This window comes from Curcuma longa, unplaced genomic scaffold, assembly GCF_044706935.1.
Source record: "Curcuma longa cultivar G26 ecotype Majalengka, Jawa Barat unplaced genomic scaffold, ITB_CL_G26_1.1 utg2646_np1212_2152390_RagTag, whole genome shotgun sequence".
In the NCBI taxonomy this organism is placed as follows: domain Eukaryota; kingdom Viridiplantae; phylum Streptophyta; class Magnoliopsida; order Zingiberales; family Zingiberaceae; genus Curcuma; species Curcuma longa.
The window spans coordinates 138,532-155,248 of NW_027435599.1; the positions used below are offsets into that span (position 1 = coordinate 138,532).

The 16,717-nt window shown below is 32.6% G+C and overlaps 2 protein-coding genes across 2 annotated transcripts; both read left to right on the forward strand.

Annotated features, from left to right (window-relative positions):
- The first annotated feature begins 1,118 nt into the window (after positions 1 to 1,118).
- LOC141819892 (uncharacterized) lies at positions 1,119 to 8,610 on the forward strand. The gene is made up of 13 exons (XM_074707148.1): positions 1,119 to 1,609; positions 1,704 to 1,926; positions 2,652 to 2,781; positions 2,870 to 2,972; positions 3,689 to 3,812; positions 4,615 to 4,680; positions 4,916 to 4,954; positions 5,426 to 5,506; positions 5,616 to 5,663; positions 6,781 to 6,831; positions 6,923 to 6,991; positions 7,684 to 7,908; positions 8,048 to 8,610. Exons 2-13 carry the CDS (start codon positions 1,768 to 1,770, stop codon positions 8,297 to 8,299), a joined length of 1,347 nt encoding a protein of 448 aa, XP_074563249.1. The 5' UTR covers positions 1,119 to 1,609; positions 1,704 to 1,767; the 3' UTR covers positions 8,300 to 8,610.
- Positions 8,611 to 10,984: 2,374 nt separating this feature from the next.
- LOC141819891 (glucose-1-phosphate adenylyltransferase small subunit, chloroplastic/amyloplastic-like) lies at positions 10,985 to 13,786 on the forward strand. Its single transcript, XM_074707147.1, has 9 exons — positions 10,985 to 11,248; positions 11,719 to 12,015; positions 12,135 to 12,404; positions 12,498 to 12,677; positions 12,794 to 12,897; positions 12,980 to 13,091; positions 13,186 to 13,284; positions 13,430 to 13,549; positions 13,657 to 13,786. Exons 1-9 carry the CDS (start codon positions 10,985 to 10,987, stop codon positions 13,771 to 13,773), a joined length of 1,563 nt encoding a protein of 520 aa, XP_074563248.1. The 3' UTR covers positions 13,774 to 13,786.
- The last annotated feature ends 2,931 nt before the right edge of the window (positions 13,787 to 16,717 follow it).

Consider the following 16,717-nt stretch of genomic DNA (forward strand, 5'->3'; position numbering starts at 1 on the left):
CTCTTCATTAAACCACCGATCATGATTTTTATGAATTTCCTACTCAAATGTATCATGTGCAAATATATAAGCTTATAGATTGTCAATATATCATATAAAATGCATTATTTTATTATTATTATTATATATATATTTTTTAATTGCACTAGGTATCTAGTCTACGTCGATTAATCATGGAATGATTGTTCTGATTCCGTGAAAATTTTCCATTAGTTAGGGGTAAATTGAGAAGTGCTCATAGTGGATGGTCCACCAATTTAGTATTCTTAAGTCAATTACTCATTAAAAAAATTTATTTGTTAATTCGTCGAAGTAGGACCCGATTCTTAGATATATGAGAAATTGAGAATGCGTCAGTGCTGCTAATCTATGCATTATCATGATATTTTTGTTAAAAGGCTCGTTTAACGAACTCAGTTTGAACTAGACTTGTTTAACTTTTAAATGAGCCATTTTTTAATCAAATTTGAACTAAGTTCATTTAATTTTTAATCAGGTCATTTTCAAATCAAGCTCGAACTATTTAATTTCATTATGAGTCGAACTCAAACTTAAGAATTAAAACTTGAATCATACTTGAGCTGAGTAGGAAAAATAAACTGAGCTCGAGCTCAAGCTTTTTAATGCTCGACTTGGCTTGATTTGATTACACCTGTTTATATATTATTATAAACATATTAATTAGACAAGACGAGCTTATAATAAGTAAATAAGTGATAACCAGTGTGTAAATACGTAATAGTAATAAAAAATATCACATTTAACATGCAAATGCACAGTGAGCCTTCCATTTAAGCCTCTTTATGTTTATTAATTTTGATTATTAAAAGAGCATATGTATTTTTAAAATTACCTTGGTAATAATATAAATTTAATATTTTATTTATGATGGTCATAGAAATATTTATTATTTTACTTATTTTATAAAAAATGACTATAAAATATTAATATCAAACTTCGGATATTATATCACATTATTTCTCACAATTGAAATCGTATACGTATTCTATGCGGCCGAGCCCATCGAGTCTTGTATTCAGGCGAATGAGGAGACTTTCTCTGCGGCCTCTTCATTTTTCTTCCCTCGCTTTTTATTTTTCTCTTCCTCCTCCGTTCAAACCCTAGAAATTCAACCCCAACAACAACCATCACTCACCTGCTTCTCCTCCCCTCCCAAATTCTCGGAATCCTCCAGTCTTCTCAGCCTCCCTTCTCTCCCGCGCCCGCGCCCGCACGCCGCCGCCTCCTCGATCCCGTGCCCTAACTGTCCCCGTTCCCCGAAGAGTTGCGGCTCACAAGCGCTCTTCAAATTGCCATCGGGAAGTCTATTGTCTCTCCCCTGCAAGCCTCCTCGCACGTGAAGAGCGAAATTTCGTTGAAAAATCCGGCGCCTTGGTGGTCTTCCTCGTCAGCTCGAATCTAGGGCATTGGCGTATTGAAGAAAATTTGCATTTTGAGCTGAGCGCACGTGTTTTTGGGATGGGCTCGGAGTTTAAAGACACTGAGAATCAAGGGTGTAACTTGGCTTGAGCTTGTTGTGGAATTCAGGCAGCTGAACTCTGCTTTGTCAAAACCTTGTCATAGCTGGGGAGCCCTAGTTGCCTAGAAGGTATTCTTCAGTTCCTGAAGTGTCGTAAGTGACATTGTAGCTCAGTTTGATTGGTTTACTAAGTCATTGGCTTTCATTTTACTTCGACGTGCAGAGTAGTGTAGTGAGCGCTGAGCAGAGGAATCAGATTGGTACTGGTATAGGGATGAAGGTTTGATATGAGTAGACTGTCATTTAGGCCTCGTCCTCTCGACATTCACAAGAAGCTCCCTATTGTAAAATCTGTTAAAGAGTTCGAGGAGGACGATGCTCCTACTGCCACTAGTTCAATCCGAAATTCTCTGCTGCCACGGGTTGCAACTGCCCATGACAGTGAGGTAATCCAGATTCCTGGAAAATATAGTATTCCAACTATTCATTGTATGCTAGCGACTAATTAGTTTTTGTTAGACAGTGATGCATTTTTGGTTGTTGTATCTTATGTCATGGTCAGAACTATTCAAATATACACTGTTTAATATGGATACACCACACGAAGCACCTGTGCTCTCAGTTACATTTTACACTACTTCCGAATGCTATTTCTCCATTTACTTGAAGCCCTGAAGGTGCTTTAACTCACACAGAGTGGAATTTCAACGAGGAAAAAGCTGTTTATCTGCAGATAGTTTTCTTTTAATTTAATTTAATTTAAATTTTAATTTGCAATTATTTTTATTTTTATATTTTGGGTGGAGTATGCTTCTTATTAATCTGAAGTTCTGGATTTTAGTGGGAGTAAAAACTATCCAGTTCATTCTCTTTCAGTTGCATGCTTTCAGATTTAATCATTATGTTCTTTTTTATCCTTACTTGAGGTTCGCTCCTGTTGCAAGTCTAAAAGAATAAGTTATCTTACATTTAATTATGGATCAGTTACATATTTGAATAGTGCAAAAACTCCCATGGATTTCCTAGAAGAAATGAACTGCCATAACTTTACACTGAAAACTGCTATCGCTTGACTTACTCAAAATTTAGTAAGCATATATCTACTCATAGTTTTGTACATTCTATCTATTTAGATAGATAAGCTGACGAGACTAATGCTTGCCTCTTGCAGAAGCATCGAACTATTGGAAAGAAAATTTCACAAGAAATTCCTACTCCCCAATTCAGCACTGTGGAAACATATGAAAGAGATTATTCTCAGACTTTTTCTCAAACAACTAGTTACATACATGCAAGAGGAGGTAGACCACCTTCTTGTGATAGAAATAGGGCATACTAGTTTTGCTTCACATTATTTCTTATGTTGCACATGTGTATTACAATTTTCAGCCAGGGCTGAGATTGGTGAATTTGTTGAGTATGATTTGGATAATGAAGATGAGGATTGGCTTGAAGAGTTTAACAATGAGAGGAAGATTCTGTCACCAGAAAAGTAATGATAATAATTCCTAGTAACTGAAATTGCCTTGTATGTTTAGCAGCTATTTTATCTTACAATTTTGTAATATGATGTCTGGTTCTTAATCTAGACTCTCAGTTCCAGTAAAATCCAATCAGTGCTATGTTGATTCTATTACCAGAAAAGTAATGATATCAAATTTCCATGTATGTCTAGTGACTGTGTTTATTATGCTTAATTTTGAAATATATTGTCTCATTTCTGACTGGAATCTTAATTCCAATAAAATTTCAATTCCAATATGTTAAATTTACTCTTTTTTTTAAGTTATTGTTTGGCGTGTCACTATTGTACATTCAGTATGGAAAAGAATATATTTGGTTTATTCAAGGGTTCCAGCATTTGAAATCTAGTTTTCAATTGACATTAGCATTTTCAAACAAAGGATATGCATGCTTACTCTCCTCACGTTCAGGATGGGAATTACATTTTTATCCCTGCTTATGTGTTAAGATACCTTCTTTTTCAAGATAGGAGGTGTTTTCAATCCTCTAGGGGAAGTTTATTTGTGTTTCTTATTACCTTTCTGTTGCTATTGTCATGTCTTATCTGCTTTATTCGTTTACATTGTAAGATAAGATATTATCTTTTTCCATAGAAGAGGTGTTTTCAATCCATCTGGGGAAGCTTGTTTGTGTTGTTTATTCCCTTTATGTTGCTATTGTCATGTCTTATCTGCTTCATTCCAGGTTTGAGACCCTCCTGTTCAAGTTAGAGATTTTGGATCATAAAGCTCGAGAAAGAGCAGGAGTCCTAACACCTACATTTGGAGCGCCTATTCCTGTTCTTTTGCAGCTTGAATCTGCAGCAGAGGTTAATCAGTAATAACAGTATCATGGAACCTTATTTGACAAATCATAAGGAATTGACCTTTTCTTTTGTTAGCAAACTTGTTCCATGATTATCAAGCTCTCCATCAACCAAAGAATATGTTGGCTAGCACAGATCTTTATGCTGATGTAGTGGATTTTTTTGGATCCTTATTGAATGTACTTACTGTAAATACCTAAACAAATTTAGAATGGACTCAGAATATCAGATATTTCTGTTCATAACTTATTCTTGCTTGTTGATAGTTGGGTTGGAAAATAATTTAAATTTAGATAAGATGTCTAATTGGGTTAAGCATGTTACTTTGACAAATTTGTTCTCGTACAAATTGAGTCTAAGTTGGTCAGGACCTCAGCTCTGAATTATTCATATCCCCACAAGTTAAGGATGAGTTATAGAAGAAAGTGGTTGGAGGCTGGTGGAGGAGAAGAACCATCAGCGAACTTGTCAATGCAGGGGTAAGATTTGGTGAGGATTCTCATATTGGAATAGGTGATAATATGGTGGCACAAATGGAAGGTGTTAGGCATTTTGTAGTGACTTCGTTTATCATAAACATGATCATATAGGAAAAAAAGAAGACCACAAATGTGATAATATATCAGTATTTTGTAATTTTTTCCTGTTTAATCTAGAGATTATTGAGTTGACATTTCCAAATTAGATGACTTTGGAAAAAAATAGGTGATTTGAGCACGTATTGAAAACTGAAATGTGAGCTTATATTTAATTCCTAAGAAAGGATTTCAAGAGCAAGATTTGCTAAAATTTTACACATTTGCAGGCTTTGCAATCTCTATCAGTGCGTTCCAGCATTTTGCAGTCTGTATATAATTACTGGAAATCAAAGGTATCATTCACTATAAACAATCAATTTGGGAATGGTACTAACTATTAAGCATTGCTATTTTTCTTTTTTATCCTTTTTTATAAAGATGAAAACATAATTTATAATCTTGTTCACTTAGTTTTCTTCTCTGTATTGCAAAGAATGTGTGAAATAATTCATTCTGACTAGAATTTGCAGTTTTTTCTGTACCTTTATATAATCCTTTATTCTTATGTATGGCTTATCTTTTTGGCAGCGGGAGCAGTGGCAAAAACCTATTTTGCATCACTTGCAGGTTAGCATGCGTAATTAGCTATGTTTAGTTTTTGATTGATAGTTATTTTCTCTCTCACTTTTTGCATTATATGTTAATATATTGACTTAACTTTGACAAGACGGGTTGCTTTTGTCTTTAACAGTACTGGTCAAAAGTTATAGAAGGCAGCTTTAAATACAAATGAGCATTTGTTATCAACATAGATCGTGATTATAGTAAAAAAAATGCTAATACAGTGAGGTTGCTCCTTGCAAGAGCAGACACTGAAATCTTCCTGAAACTTCAGTCCCTTCATTGCGCCCAATGCTCTATGGAACTAGTACTACTATATATGTTCTTTCTACAGTTCAATAGAAGTTTATCAATACACTTGTCTTCCTCGTTGCTTGATGTTGATTATACTGGATTGGTTGTTTAAGAGTTTGTTTCTTTAATACAATTCTCTGCAAAACAGTCAACCTGAACATAGCTACTTCTGCTCCTGTGCAGCCTCCTCCCCCAGTTAATGACACCAATCCATATAATGTGTTTAGACCCAGGGAAAAGGCACACCGCCTTCATACAAGAAGGGTAAACCTACTGAACATGTCAGAATTGTTTATCTTCATACCGTTTTCTTCAGAACATCAATATGTCAATAATGTATATTCTTGACATTCATGAAGATTCTGTTTCTCAGATGCAAAGGAGGGAAAACAATGTTCAATCCTTTGAAAAGCTTCGGCAGGTAAATGCATTTCTTTCACTCTCATTGGAACTTTTTTTTTTTTAAAAATAAACTTATCAAGCATTTATATGTGAGGTCATGTTCGACTTCTCACTTAGTCAATATTAATGTAAATGAATCTAGTAATTTTCTCCTTTAGTGTTGTTTGGACCTTTATGATGTGGCCTATCGTAATTTTTAAATTTGGTTTAATTTAGTATGAGATCTGAAGATGCTTGCTATGAAGTCCTCTATATTTTTGTGTTATTTTTTTCCCAAAGAGATTGCCCACTGGACTCAAGCCATATTTCCTATCTGGTAGTGTGGCAAAAGGCTTAGGAGTTTTAAGTTAGTTCTTATTCGTGTTAGATTATACATGAATCTATCTTTTATTGACATATATGAGTTCATTCTGTTTGTTTCTACGACCTTGTGGAAGAATATCTAGGAATTTTGTTTCTGACTATGTCAAGGATTTTCTTTAGTTCAACACAACTGTTTTGTTTGGCTGCCAAGCATCTTTGCACTTCAAAAGCTGGCTTGCAAGTAGCTGCTCATTTGAGATTGATGATTTTTTTTTGTTTTGTTACATAAAAAATCATATCGTTTGCATTCTTAACTTCATTAAAGTTAAGCACCATTACTTATTGGTGTTTTGCTCATAATCAATCACTTTCCAATAGTTCTCTCTAAAAGTAGCTATTAACATTTTTGCATGTGGGAAAAAAGCATTTGCATTTGTGAGACAATACTCAGCAACAAAGTGTATCATATGCAAACCTTGTTTGAATAAGAAGAAAATTTGGAGCCTGATTAGTATGTTATTGCAGGTTAAAAAATTTGTTAGAGCCAAATTATCTTTTCCTATCGACCTCATGTTTTCTCTACATATAACTGTTCTGCTTCCTACAAATAATGATCCCAATTTTGACTGATGCTGAAATCTCAAACAACAATATATTATTGGCGAGGTCTGATAGAATTGACCATCTGGATGATAATAACTTTCTTGGTCTTTTGGAATGCTGCCAGCTTTACATATTCCAATTGCTTTTGTTCAGTGTTGTTCCAGTCTATATTTACTTCATTTTAGCAATGTTAACTCTGCTACTTCCTGAACGAAAGCATTCAATTTCAGGTCAGGCTTAGCTTGGAGCAGGCCAAGAGAGTGGTAGAAGCCTTGATGAAGGTTTCTAGTTGCACATTCATCTATTATTACTCTTTCTGTATTCAATGCAGTGAAAAACAAATAGTGATTCATCACTAACATATATGTGCAGAGGGAAGAGAAAAAACGAGAATTCATGGAATGTGCAGTCAATCTCCAACGCGCTCAGTTGAAGTATAAGGTATATCCAAATACAAAAAAAAAAAAAAAAATCTCTACTTTTCTCCTTTAACTAGGCTATCCTTGGTTTACTTCCATCGCTGCCTTTTTCATTTTAATCCGATTGTCAAGACCAGGAAAATTGCAATGCATTTATGCATTTTCTCGCCTCACTGGCTCTGAGAGGTACTTTCACATTTTACCGCCTTCCCTGATGGCTAGAAAGGAAATTAATGGATTGTTACCACCATCTCACCCTCCATTGCATTCCTTTCGCTTGGTGCCTTCAGCAAAGCACCATCTCTCGTAGGAGAATAGTTTCCCTTCCTGAACGCCTGAACCCTACCCTTACAAATTCTAATGGGTAGCAAGTCTTCCACATCAATCACAATCAGTAGCTTTCAACGACACTATATATGTATGCCATTTAAGCTATCGCAGATCGTTATCTCGTTTCTGAGAGCTCGTAACTTTTTAAAAATTCCCCTAGCCTATTCTCCTCGACCCCCAAACCAGTAGTATATAAGTCATCTTGTTATATCATAGTTTTATTTGAAGTGTTGCTATTTTTTTATGAAACACGTTTATATACGATATATTTGTTTCAAATTGTTTATCATTGTTTGCTTGTTAAAGGGGATTGGCCGTTTGTTCTGATATTACCTAGTTCAATTTTTATGTGAGTTTTCCAGCTTAACTAAACTTGTTTTTCAGCATGAGGCGCAGCTTGTCGACGACAGAATGGCATTGCCAGGTTTTCCAGGATCATGGAAGTTTACTTCCAGCGATGATGATGACATGGATACCGACTACACACAATCTGGGCCCACCTCATTCCATCCAAATTATGCAGATTCTAATCTTATGGTTGTTCGCAAAGAGCCAATAAAGCGAGAATTAAAACAGAGATATGTATCGGATGGATGGCTGCAGAGAATGGTATGCATTCACTTTCCAGAATTGTTTTGTTTTCGATCTGCGGGTTAAGTAGAAAGTTTCAATTGTGATCTCTTAGATTGTGTAAATGAACAATCTTGATGACTTTGAAATAACACATAGGTATTTGAATCTGTGGCAGGATCCTGATGAGCCAATGATGCTATTCTCGAAATCTCTGGATTCAGAAAGACTTGCAGCCTTTGGCATTATGCCGCCATCTCGTCCACCCACTGATGATGGATCAGTCATACCGGCCTTCCGTGGTAGGATTGGTCGCGGAGGACGCATAATCTTTGATCGTTGTGACCCTCATTTGCGAGTTTCGATCGACCAAGAGAGCTTTCCTTCTGCTCCATATCGAAGGCCTCGTCCTCGCCCGTCAAATGGTTAACACTATTGCTTGCATTTTTTGTTCCCATCATCTGCTCGCAAACATTAATAGGTTCAGAGAATCATGTATAGGCCATTAGATTAAGCCTTTCGATATCACTGATTCTATAGCATTAGGGTTCTTTGATGCAAGCTCTGAAGCAAGTGCAACCAACTCAAGGTTGTGCACTGATTTAAGAATACGAAAGAGGTACGACTCATGGCTAGGCATGGTGAGGCTTTTCGAACTGGCCATGGCGATCTCTTCTCGCTCTCTCCGACCATTGGACGCTTATTTTGTCTTAGATTAAAGGCTAAGCATTCTTTGTTCCTTGTTCTACTATTGTGGATTTGAGTTTACTTCCAATGCTTGTTATTTTGGGTTAACTCTTTGATGGGACTCATGTGATGACTCTTTGTACAAAATGTGGAATCCGTCACCTCAGTGGTGTCACACGATCGGTCCTACGATCATTTGTGAGGAGATAAATCGAGAAACTGTAGTTGGTCACGACGCAGGAGGGTATTGCTTGGCTTTGTTAGGATTCGAGCCCTTGTTCTTTTAGGCAAGTCTATTGTGTCGTAATCAACTCAGCTATGCTTTGGGGGCATGCATGTGACGACTTGAGCAAGACCATCCAGTAGTTATCCGATGGATTATAGTTGATTTCATTAGTTTGATTCATTTAAACACAATTCATTTTTAAAATAAAAAAAAGTTGAATTTTTATGTAAATAATTAAAATTAAAAAGTCAAATTATACTTCTCAAAATTAAAAGTTTAATCTTTTTTTTTTGGAAAAAAAATTGATATATAATTTAAAAGAGTAAATTAATAACTTTAATTGATTATTATGAAAACTAAAGGATTTCATTAATTGATGTATTTAGTAAACTTACAACTATAATAAATATATTTTAAAAAATGAATTTTTTTATTAATCTATCTATTTATTTTAATTAAGTTAAAAACTATCAATCTGGTAAAGTAAAAAAATTATAATAATTAAGCAATTTAATTGAGAAATATAATACTAAATTAACTTCATAGTAACTTTAATTAAAAACAATTTTCTACATTAAACTAATATCATAAGATAAACTAAACTAAAAGTATCTAAAGAAATATATGATATATGAATTCTTCAAATTATAATCTAGTAACTTTGGGGAAAAAATATTGCTTATATATTTAATTAAAAAATATAATTTTTTTTTCTTAAAATTAAAATTTATGAAACTCAATTTAAAAATTTTAAAATTTAATCTAAACAATTTAAAATACTTTCAATTTAATATTTATATCTATATCCATTTAAATCATGATTATTTACTATCTATATATCTTAAATTCATATATTATTATTCTTTAACATAATTTTTTAAATTTAAAGAAAAATCATATTTTTAAGAATAAAAGTTAATAAATACTTGGTTGAAGCATGCCAAGTCATCTAATATACGGGATCTTAATTTAATTTAAAATTATTTTATTTTATTTTATTTTGACCAAGCGATGGGTAAATAAAAAATAATTGAGAAGTTAGAAGTAAAAAAAAGTTCAATCCTATGTTTTTTGGGAAACAAATTCTGATATATAATTGAAAAGATTAAGTTTATTTATTATTATGAAAAATAAAGAATTTCATTAATTGTTGTATTTAGTAAATTTACAATTTTAATTGATATATGTTAACAAATGAAGAATTTTATTAATCTATCTATTTGTTTGTTTTGATCAAGTTCAAGTAAAAAATAAGAACAATTAAGCTATTTGATTGAAAAAATCTAATACTAAATTAATTTCATAATAACTTTAATTAAAAATAAATTCCTATATTAAACTAATATCATATAATAAATTTGACTCAATAGCTTGATCATTTAAATACAATCCATTTAAAAATAAAAAAATATACGTTGAATTTTTATTTAGACGATTAAAATTGCAAAGTCAAATTATATTTTTTCAAAAGTAAAAAAAGTTCAATCCTAGTTTTTTTTTGAAACAAATTTACATATTGAAAAGACCAAGTAAATTAACTTTTTTAATTGATTATTTAAAAAATAATAATTTCTCGATGTATTTAGTAAAATTATAACTTCAATTAACGTATTTTTTTAAAATAAAATTTTTTATTAATCTATCTATAAGTTTTGATGAAGTTAAAAACTATAATCTCGTAAAGTAAAAAATAATAATAATTAAGCTATTTGATTGATAAAATCTAATACTAAATTAATTTAATAATAATTTGAATTAAAAACAAATTTCTATATTAAAATAATATCATAACATAAACTAAACTAAAAATATGTCAGGAAATAATATGTCTTAAATTATTTGTTAATGTATCTTTGAACTCTGCAAATTATAATCAAGTAACTTTAAAGAAAAAAAAGATATTGCTTATATATTTAATTATAAATATAATATTTTCTTAAAATGAAAATTTATAAATCTCAATTTAAAATTTTAATATTTAATCTAAAAATATAAATTAGTGGTTGAAATAAACCAAGTCTTCTAAGATACCGGATCTTAATTTAATATAAAATTATTTTATTTTATTTTTTGACCAAGGATGAAGAAATTAAAAAAAAATATGAGAGATAGAAATAAAAAAAGTATAATAAATTTGGGTGTTAGGCTCTATTTAAACTCCCGAGAAAGCCTTTCGATACTCATACTTCTTCGAAATCTCCAATGGCTTTCTCGATCGGCGCATTCTCTGCCCCTAAATTTCTCGCCGTTCCTTCCAAGCCCTCGCCTTTCGCCGAGGACCGCACCTTCCTCGGCGGCCGCAATGGGGGTCTTTCCTTCTCTGATCGTCTTTCTAGCGAAAAGTTACTTAGATTGAGGTCGGTGGCGGCAAAGAGAAGAGAGGCGAGGAGCCCTATGGTCGTCTCCCCCAAGGCTGTATCCGACTCAAAGAGCTCGCAGACGTGCCTCTTCCCTGACGCGAGTCAAGTGAGTCAATTGATCTTTACTTGTTGTTCTGGGATTTTGAATACTTGAAATCTCATAGGGTTTCCTTGATTTTGTAGGGGCCTTACGATTTTGTGTTTCGGGTGTTTTTGTTCTTGTTGATTATGAGATTTGAAATTTCAAAAATTATCGTTAAATAGAGAAAGAGACAGAGAGAATTGTTTTATTAATTTGATTACGAATTCTGAAAGAATTGTATTTTTCTAATAATCCCATTACTCTAGACTGAGAAAAAAAAGGTGTTCTATATCGATTGTAAATTGTACTGAAAAAATATTTTTCTAATCTCATTCATGAATCATAATATGATTGATCAAAAATACTCTCTACAAAAAAATTAGAAAATTTTTTTTCTCAGTATTTCAAGATTCACCAATCTAGCAAATTCATGATGTATATGATTAATCAAAACTCATTTAAAACTAAACTTATTTATCTCCCTTCCTGGACAGAGTGTGTTGGGTATTATTTTAGGAGGTGGCGCAGGAACGCGGCTATATCCACTGACAAAGAAGAGAGCTAAACCAGCAGTTCCTCTCGGTGCCAACTACAGACTCATCGACATCCCCGTTAGCAACTGCTTGAACAGCAACATCTCCAAGATCTATGTTTTGACACAGTTCAATTCTGCTTCGCTAAATCGCCACCTTGCACGAGCTTATGGAAGCACTAGGGGTGGTTACCAAAATGAAGGATTTGTCGAAGTTCTTGCCGCCCAACAAAGCCCTGAGAATCCCAATTGGTTTCAGGTATTATAATACATAATTTAATTATTTATTGTGTCAAAATTAGTATTGTATATTAAGAAAATTTTGTATAAAATTCTTACAAAGTTTAGATATAATTAATTGGCTCGCTTAATACTCAGGGTACTGCTGATGCTGTAAGGCAATACCTGTGGCTTTTTGAGGAGCATAATGTGATGGAATTCTTGATTCTTGCTGGTGATCATTTGTATCGTATGGACTATGAGAAATTCATTCAATCACACAGAGAATCATGTGCCGACATCACCGTCGCTGCACTACCAATGGATGAAAAGCGTGCAACTGCCTTTGGCCTTATGAAAATCGACGAAGAAGGACGAATCATTGAGTTTGCAGAGAAGCCAAAAGGCGAGCAACTGAAGGCAATGCAGGTGAAGTCTGTTTCTGGTTTTCATCTAAATTTACAAATTATCAAGAACTACTTGGTTCTTAATTTAAGTAATTTCATTGTTCACAAACTGCAGGTGGATACTACTATTTTGGGTCTCGATGCAGAAAAAGCAAAGAAGATGCCATTTATTGCTAGCATGGGCATTTATGTGATCAGCAAAGACATAATGCTTAAGTTGCTTCGCGATAAGTTTCCTTCGGCAAATGACTTTGGTAGCGAAGTAATTCCTGGGGCAACCAACCTCGGATTGAGAGTATGTTTCCCATTTATTTTAATTGTCTGTTTGATCTATATATGATGTTATTAGTATATTGTTTAAGGACATTCTGATTTGCTAGATGCTAATATATGATTAATTTGTAATCCAAGGTACAAGCTTATCTATATGATGGTTACTGGGAAGATATTGGTACCATAGAAGCATTTTACAATGCTAATCTTGGGATGACGAAAAAGCCCGTGCCCGATTTCAGGTACATTAAGAGAATAACAAAGATTTATTTTGCTTATAATTTTTTTCATTGTAGTTACTTGTGTGAGTTGTTTAAAATGCAGTTTTTATGATCTTTCATATCCAATATATACACAAGCTCGATATTTGCCTCCATCTATAATGCTTGATACTGATGTTACTGATAGTGTCATCGGCGAGGGATGTGTGATTCAAGTAAGATTTTTTTTTGAGATTCTTCATTTTGACACATTTTGTTCCCTATAAACTTTGCTAAATACTTGTTGACATATATTTTTTATATTTGAAGAAATGCAAGATTCACCATTCTGTAATTGGCCTTCGATCTTGCATTTCGGAAGGTGCAGTGGTAGAAGATACTTTACTAATGGGAGCTGATTATTATGAGGTAAAACTTACATATGGTTGATGATCCGAGTTCGATAAGTTGATATTTAGAAGAAACATTTTTAGTATTTGATATTGTGTTTTCATTTTGCTTATTGATGAATTCATAAAACATTGTCGGTGAACGTAATTCATCATTTATGCAGACTGAAGCTGACAAGATTCTATTAGCTGCGAAAGGTGATTTTCCAATTGGAATTGGTAGAGATTCTCATATTAGAAAAGCCATCATCGATAAGAATGTTCGAATCGGAGATAATGTTAAGGTGCTCTAAACTCATTGATCTTTCAACAATTACGACTTATGATATTCCTTTGAAAACCTACAATATAATAAATTCTAACCCTCCATTTTGTCGATATGGTATTGCAGATCATTAATACCGAAAATGTGCAAGAAGCATCAAGGGAGGCCCATGGATACTTCATCAAAAGTGGCATTGTTACGATTATAAAAGATGCTTTAATTCCTAGTGGAACAATAATTTAATGTCTTTCTTCATTCATTGCAATTTATAATTTTTTTTTTATTTTTTTAGACTAATTGCTAATCTGTTGTTTGGATGTTCATGTATTTGGGTTTTTTTAACAGTGTATATGTCTATTAATAAATAAGTTGAGGTGGTTAATAAATACGTTTTGGTTATTTATTTGTGTTTTGAGAATTTTAGAAATTATGTTTACTTTAAAAGAATATTTGTTCTATATTATAATTGTTACAAATTATATTAATGTAAAAATATATATTTTAAAAATAAATTAACATAATTTTAGATTAATATAAAATTTAAAATTTTATGCAATGAAATTTATTATATATTAAAATAAATTTAGCATGGCAAATGATTTATCATAATTTTAGATTAATATAAAATTTTAAATTTTATGCAATGGAATTTATTAAATGTTAAAATACATTCTATATATAATTGAAAATACCAAAAAAATTCAATATATATACAAGCTCGATATTTGCCTCCATCTATAATGCTTGATACTGATGTTACCGATAGTGTCATCGGCAAGGGATATGTGATTCAAGTAAGATTTTTGAGATTCTCCATTTTGACACCTTTTGTTCCTATAAACTTTGCTAAATATTTGTATTTCAAAATGAAGGATTCACCATTATTGTAATTGGCCTTTGATCTTGCATTTCAGAAGGTGGAGTGGTAGAAGATACTTTATTAATGGGAGCTTATTATTAGGAGGTAAACCTTAGAAATGGTTGATAATAAATTTTTTATAAATTGATACTTAGAAGAAACATTTTAAGTATTTGATATTGTACATGTTTTAATTTTGCTTATGAATATTCATAAAACATTGTCAGTGAACATAATTCATCATTTATGTAGATTGAAGCTGACAAAATTCTATTGTGAAAGACTTTCCAATAGGAGGAGCATTGTGATGGAATCATCTTGATAAGAATGTTGTCAGAGATAATGTTAAGGTGCTCTTAAACTCATTCATCATTCAAAAATTATGACTTATGATATTCATTTGAAAACCTACAATATTAAAAATTTTAACCCTCCAATTGTTGATTTGGTATTGCAGATCATTAATACTGAAAATGTGCAAGAAGCATCAAGGAAGGCCCATGGATATTTCATTAAAAGTGGCATTGTCAGAGAAGCCAAAAGATGTTTTAATTTCTAGTGGAACAATAATTGAATGTCTTTCCTCATTCATTGTAAATTATAAGATTTTTTTGTTTTTTAGGGTGGTTATCAAAATGAACGATTTGTTGAATCCAATATATACAAAGCCCAGAGAATCCCAACTGGTTTCAGGTATTATAATATATAATTCAATTGTTTATTGTGCCAAAATTAGTATTGTATATTAAGAAAATTTTGTATAAAATTTTACAAAGTTCAGATAAAATTGGCTCATTTAATACTGTATTTGAATATCATATCTAGGGTACTGTTGATGCTGTAAGACAATACTTATTGCTTTTTAGGAGCATAATGTAATGGAATTCTTAATTCTTGTCAGTGATCATTTGTATCGTATGGATTATGAGAAATTCATTCACTTACACAGACAATCATGCGCCGATATCATCGTGGTCGTGGTTGCACTGCCAATCGATGAAAAGCGTGCAACTGCCTTTGGCCTTATGAAAATCGACGAAGAAGAACGAATCATTGAGTTTGCAGAGAAGCCAAAAGGAGAGCAACTGAAGGCAATGCAAGTGAAGTCTATTTATGGTGTTATGACCTTTCATATCCAATATATACAGCAGATAAGCTCGATATTTGCCTCCATCTATAATGCTTGATACTGATGTTACCGATAGTGTCATCGGCGAGGGATGTGTGATTCAAGTATGATTTTTTTGAGATTCTCCATTTTGACACCTTTTGTTCCCTATAAACTTTGCTATATACTTGTTGACATATATTTTTTGTATTTGCAGAATGCAAGATTCACCATTCTGTAATTTGCCTTTGATCTTGCATTTCGGAAGGTGGAGTGGTAGAAGATACTTTATTAATGGGAGCTGATTATTGGGAGGTAAAACTTATATATGGTTGATAATCCGAGTTCAATAAATTGATACTTAGAAGAAACATTTTTAGTATTTGACGTTATGTTTTCATTTTGCTTATTGGTGAATTCATAAAACATTGTCGGTGAACATAATTAATCATTTATGCAGATTGAAGCTGATAAGATTCTATTAGTGCGAAAAGCGATTATCCAATTGGAATTGATAGAGATTCTCACATTAGAAAAGTCATCATTAATTAAGAATGTTCGAATCGGAGATAATGTTAAGGTGCTCTTAAACTCATTGATCCTTCAACAATTATGACTTATGATATTCCATTGAAAACCTACAATATTAAAAATTTTAACCCTATCTTTTGTCGATTTAGTCTTGCAGATCATTAATACTCAAAATGTGAAAGAAGCATCAAGGAAGACCCATGGATATTTCATTAAAAGTGGCATTGTCATGATAATAAAAGTTGTTTTAATTTCTAGTGGAACGATAATAAAAGATGTTTTGAGGAGCATAATGTGATGGAATTCATTGATTCTTGTCGGTGATCATTTGTATCGTATGGACTATGAGAAATTCATTCAATTACACAAAGAATCATGTGCCGATATCATCGTGGTTGCACTGCCAATGGATGAAAAGCGTGCAACTGCCTTTGGCCTTATGAAAATCAATGAAGAAGAAAGAATTATTGAGTTTGCAGAGAAGCCAAAAGGAGAGCAACTGAAGGCAATGCAGGTGAAGTCTATTTCTGGTGTTATCACCTTTCATATCCAATATATACACAAGCTCGATATTTGCCTCCATCTATAATGCTTGATACTGATGTTACCGATAGTGTCATCGGCGAGGGATGTGTGATTCAAGTAAGATTTTTTTGAGATTCTCCATTTTTTTGTTTTTTAGGGTGGTT

Excerpts from the sequence above, each read along its gene's own strand:
- LOC141819892 (XM_074707148.1), top strand. The coding sequence starts at position 1,768 with ATGAGTAGACTGTCATTTAGGCCTCGTCCTCTCGACATTCACAAGAAG. Across the intron at positions 2,782-2,869 it reads TTACATACATGCAAGAGGAG|CCAGGGCTGAGATTGGTGAA; the intron begins GTAGACCACCTT and ends TACAATTTTCAG. Across the intron at positions 2,973-3,688 it reads AAGATTCTGTCACCAGAAAA|GTTTGAGACCCTCCTGTTCA; the intron begins GTAATGATAATA and ends GCTTCATTCCAG.
- LOC141819891 (XM_074707147.1), top strand. The coding sequence starts at position 10,985 with ATGGCTTTCTCGATCGGCGCATTCTCTGCCCCTAAATTTCTCGCCGTT. Across the intron at positions 11,249-11,718 it reads TCTTCCCTGACGCGAGTCAA|AGTGTGTTGGGTATTATTTT; the intron begins GTGAGTCAATTG and ends CTTCCTGGACAG. Across the intron at positions 12,016-12,134 it reads AGAATCCCAATTGGTTTCAG|GGTACTGCTGATGCTGTAAG; the intron begins GTATTATAATAC and ends CTTAATACTCAG.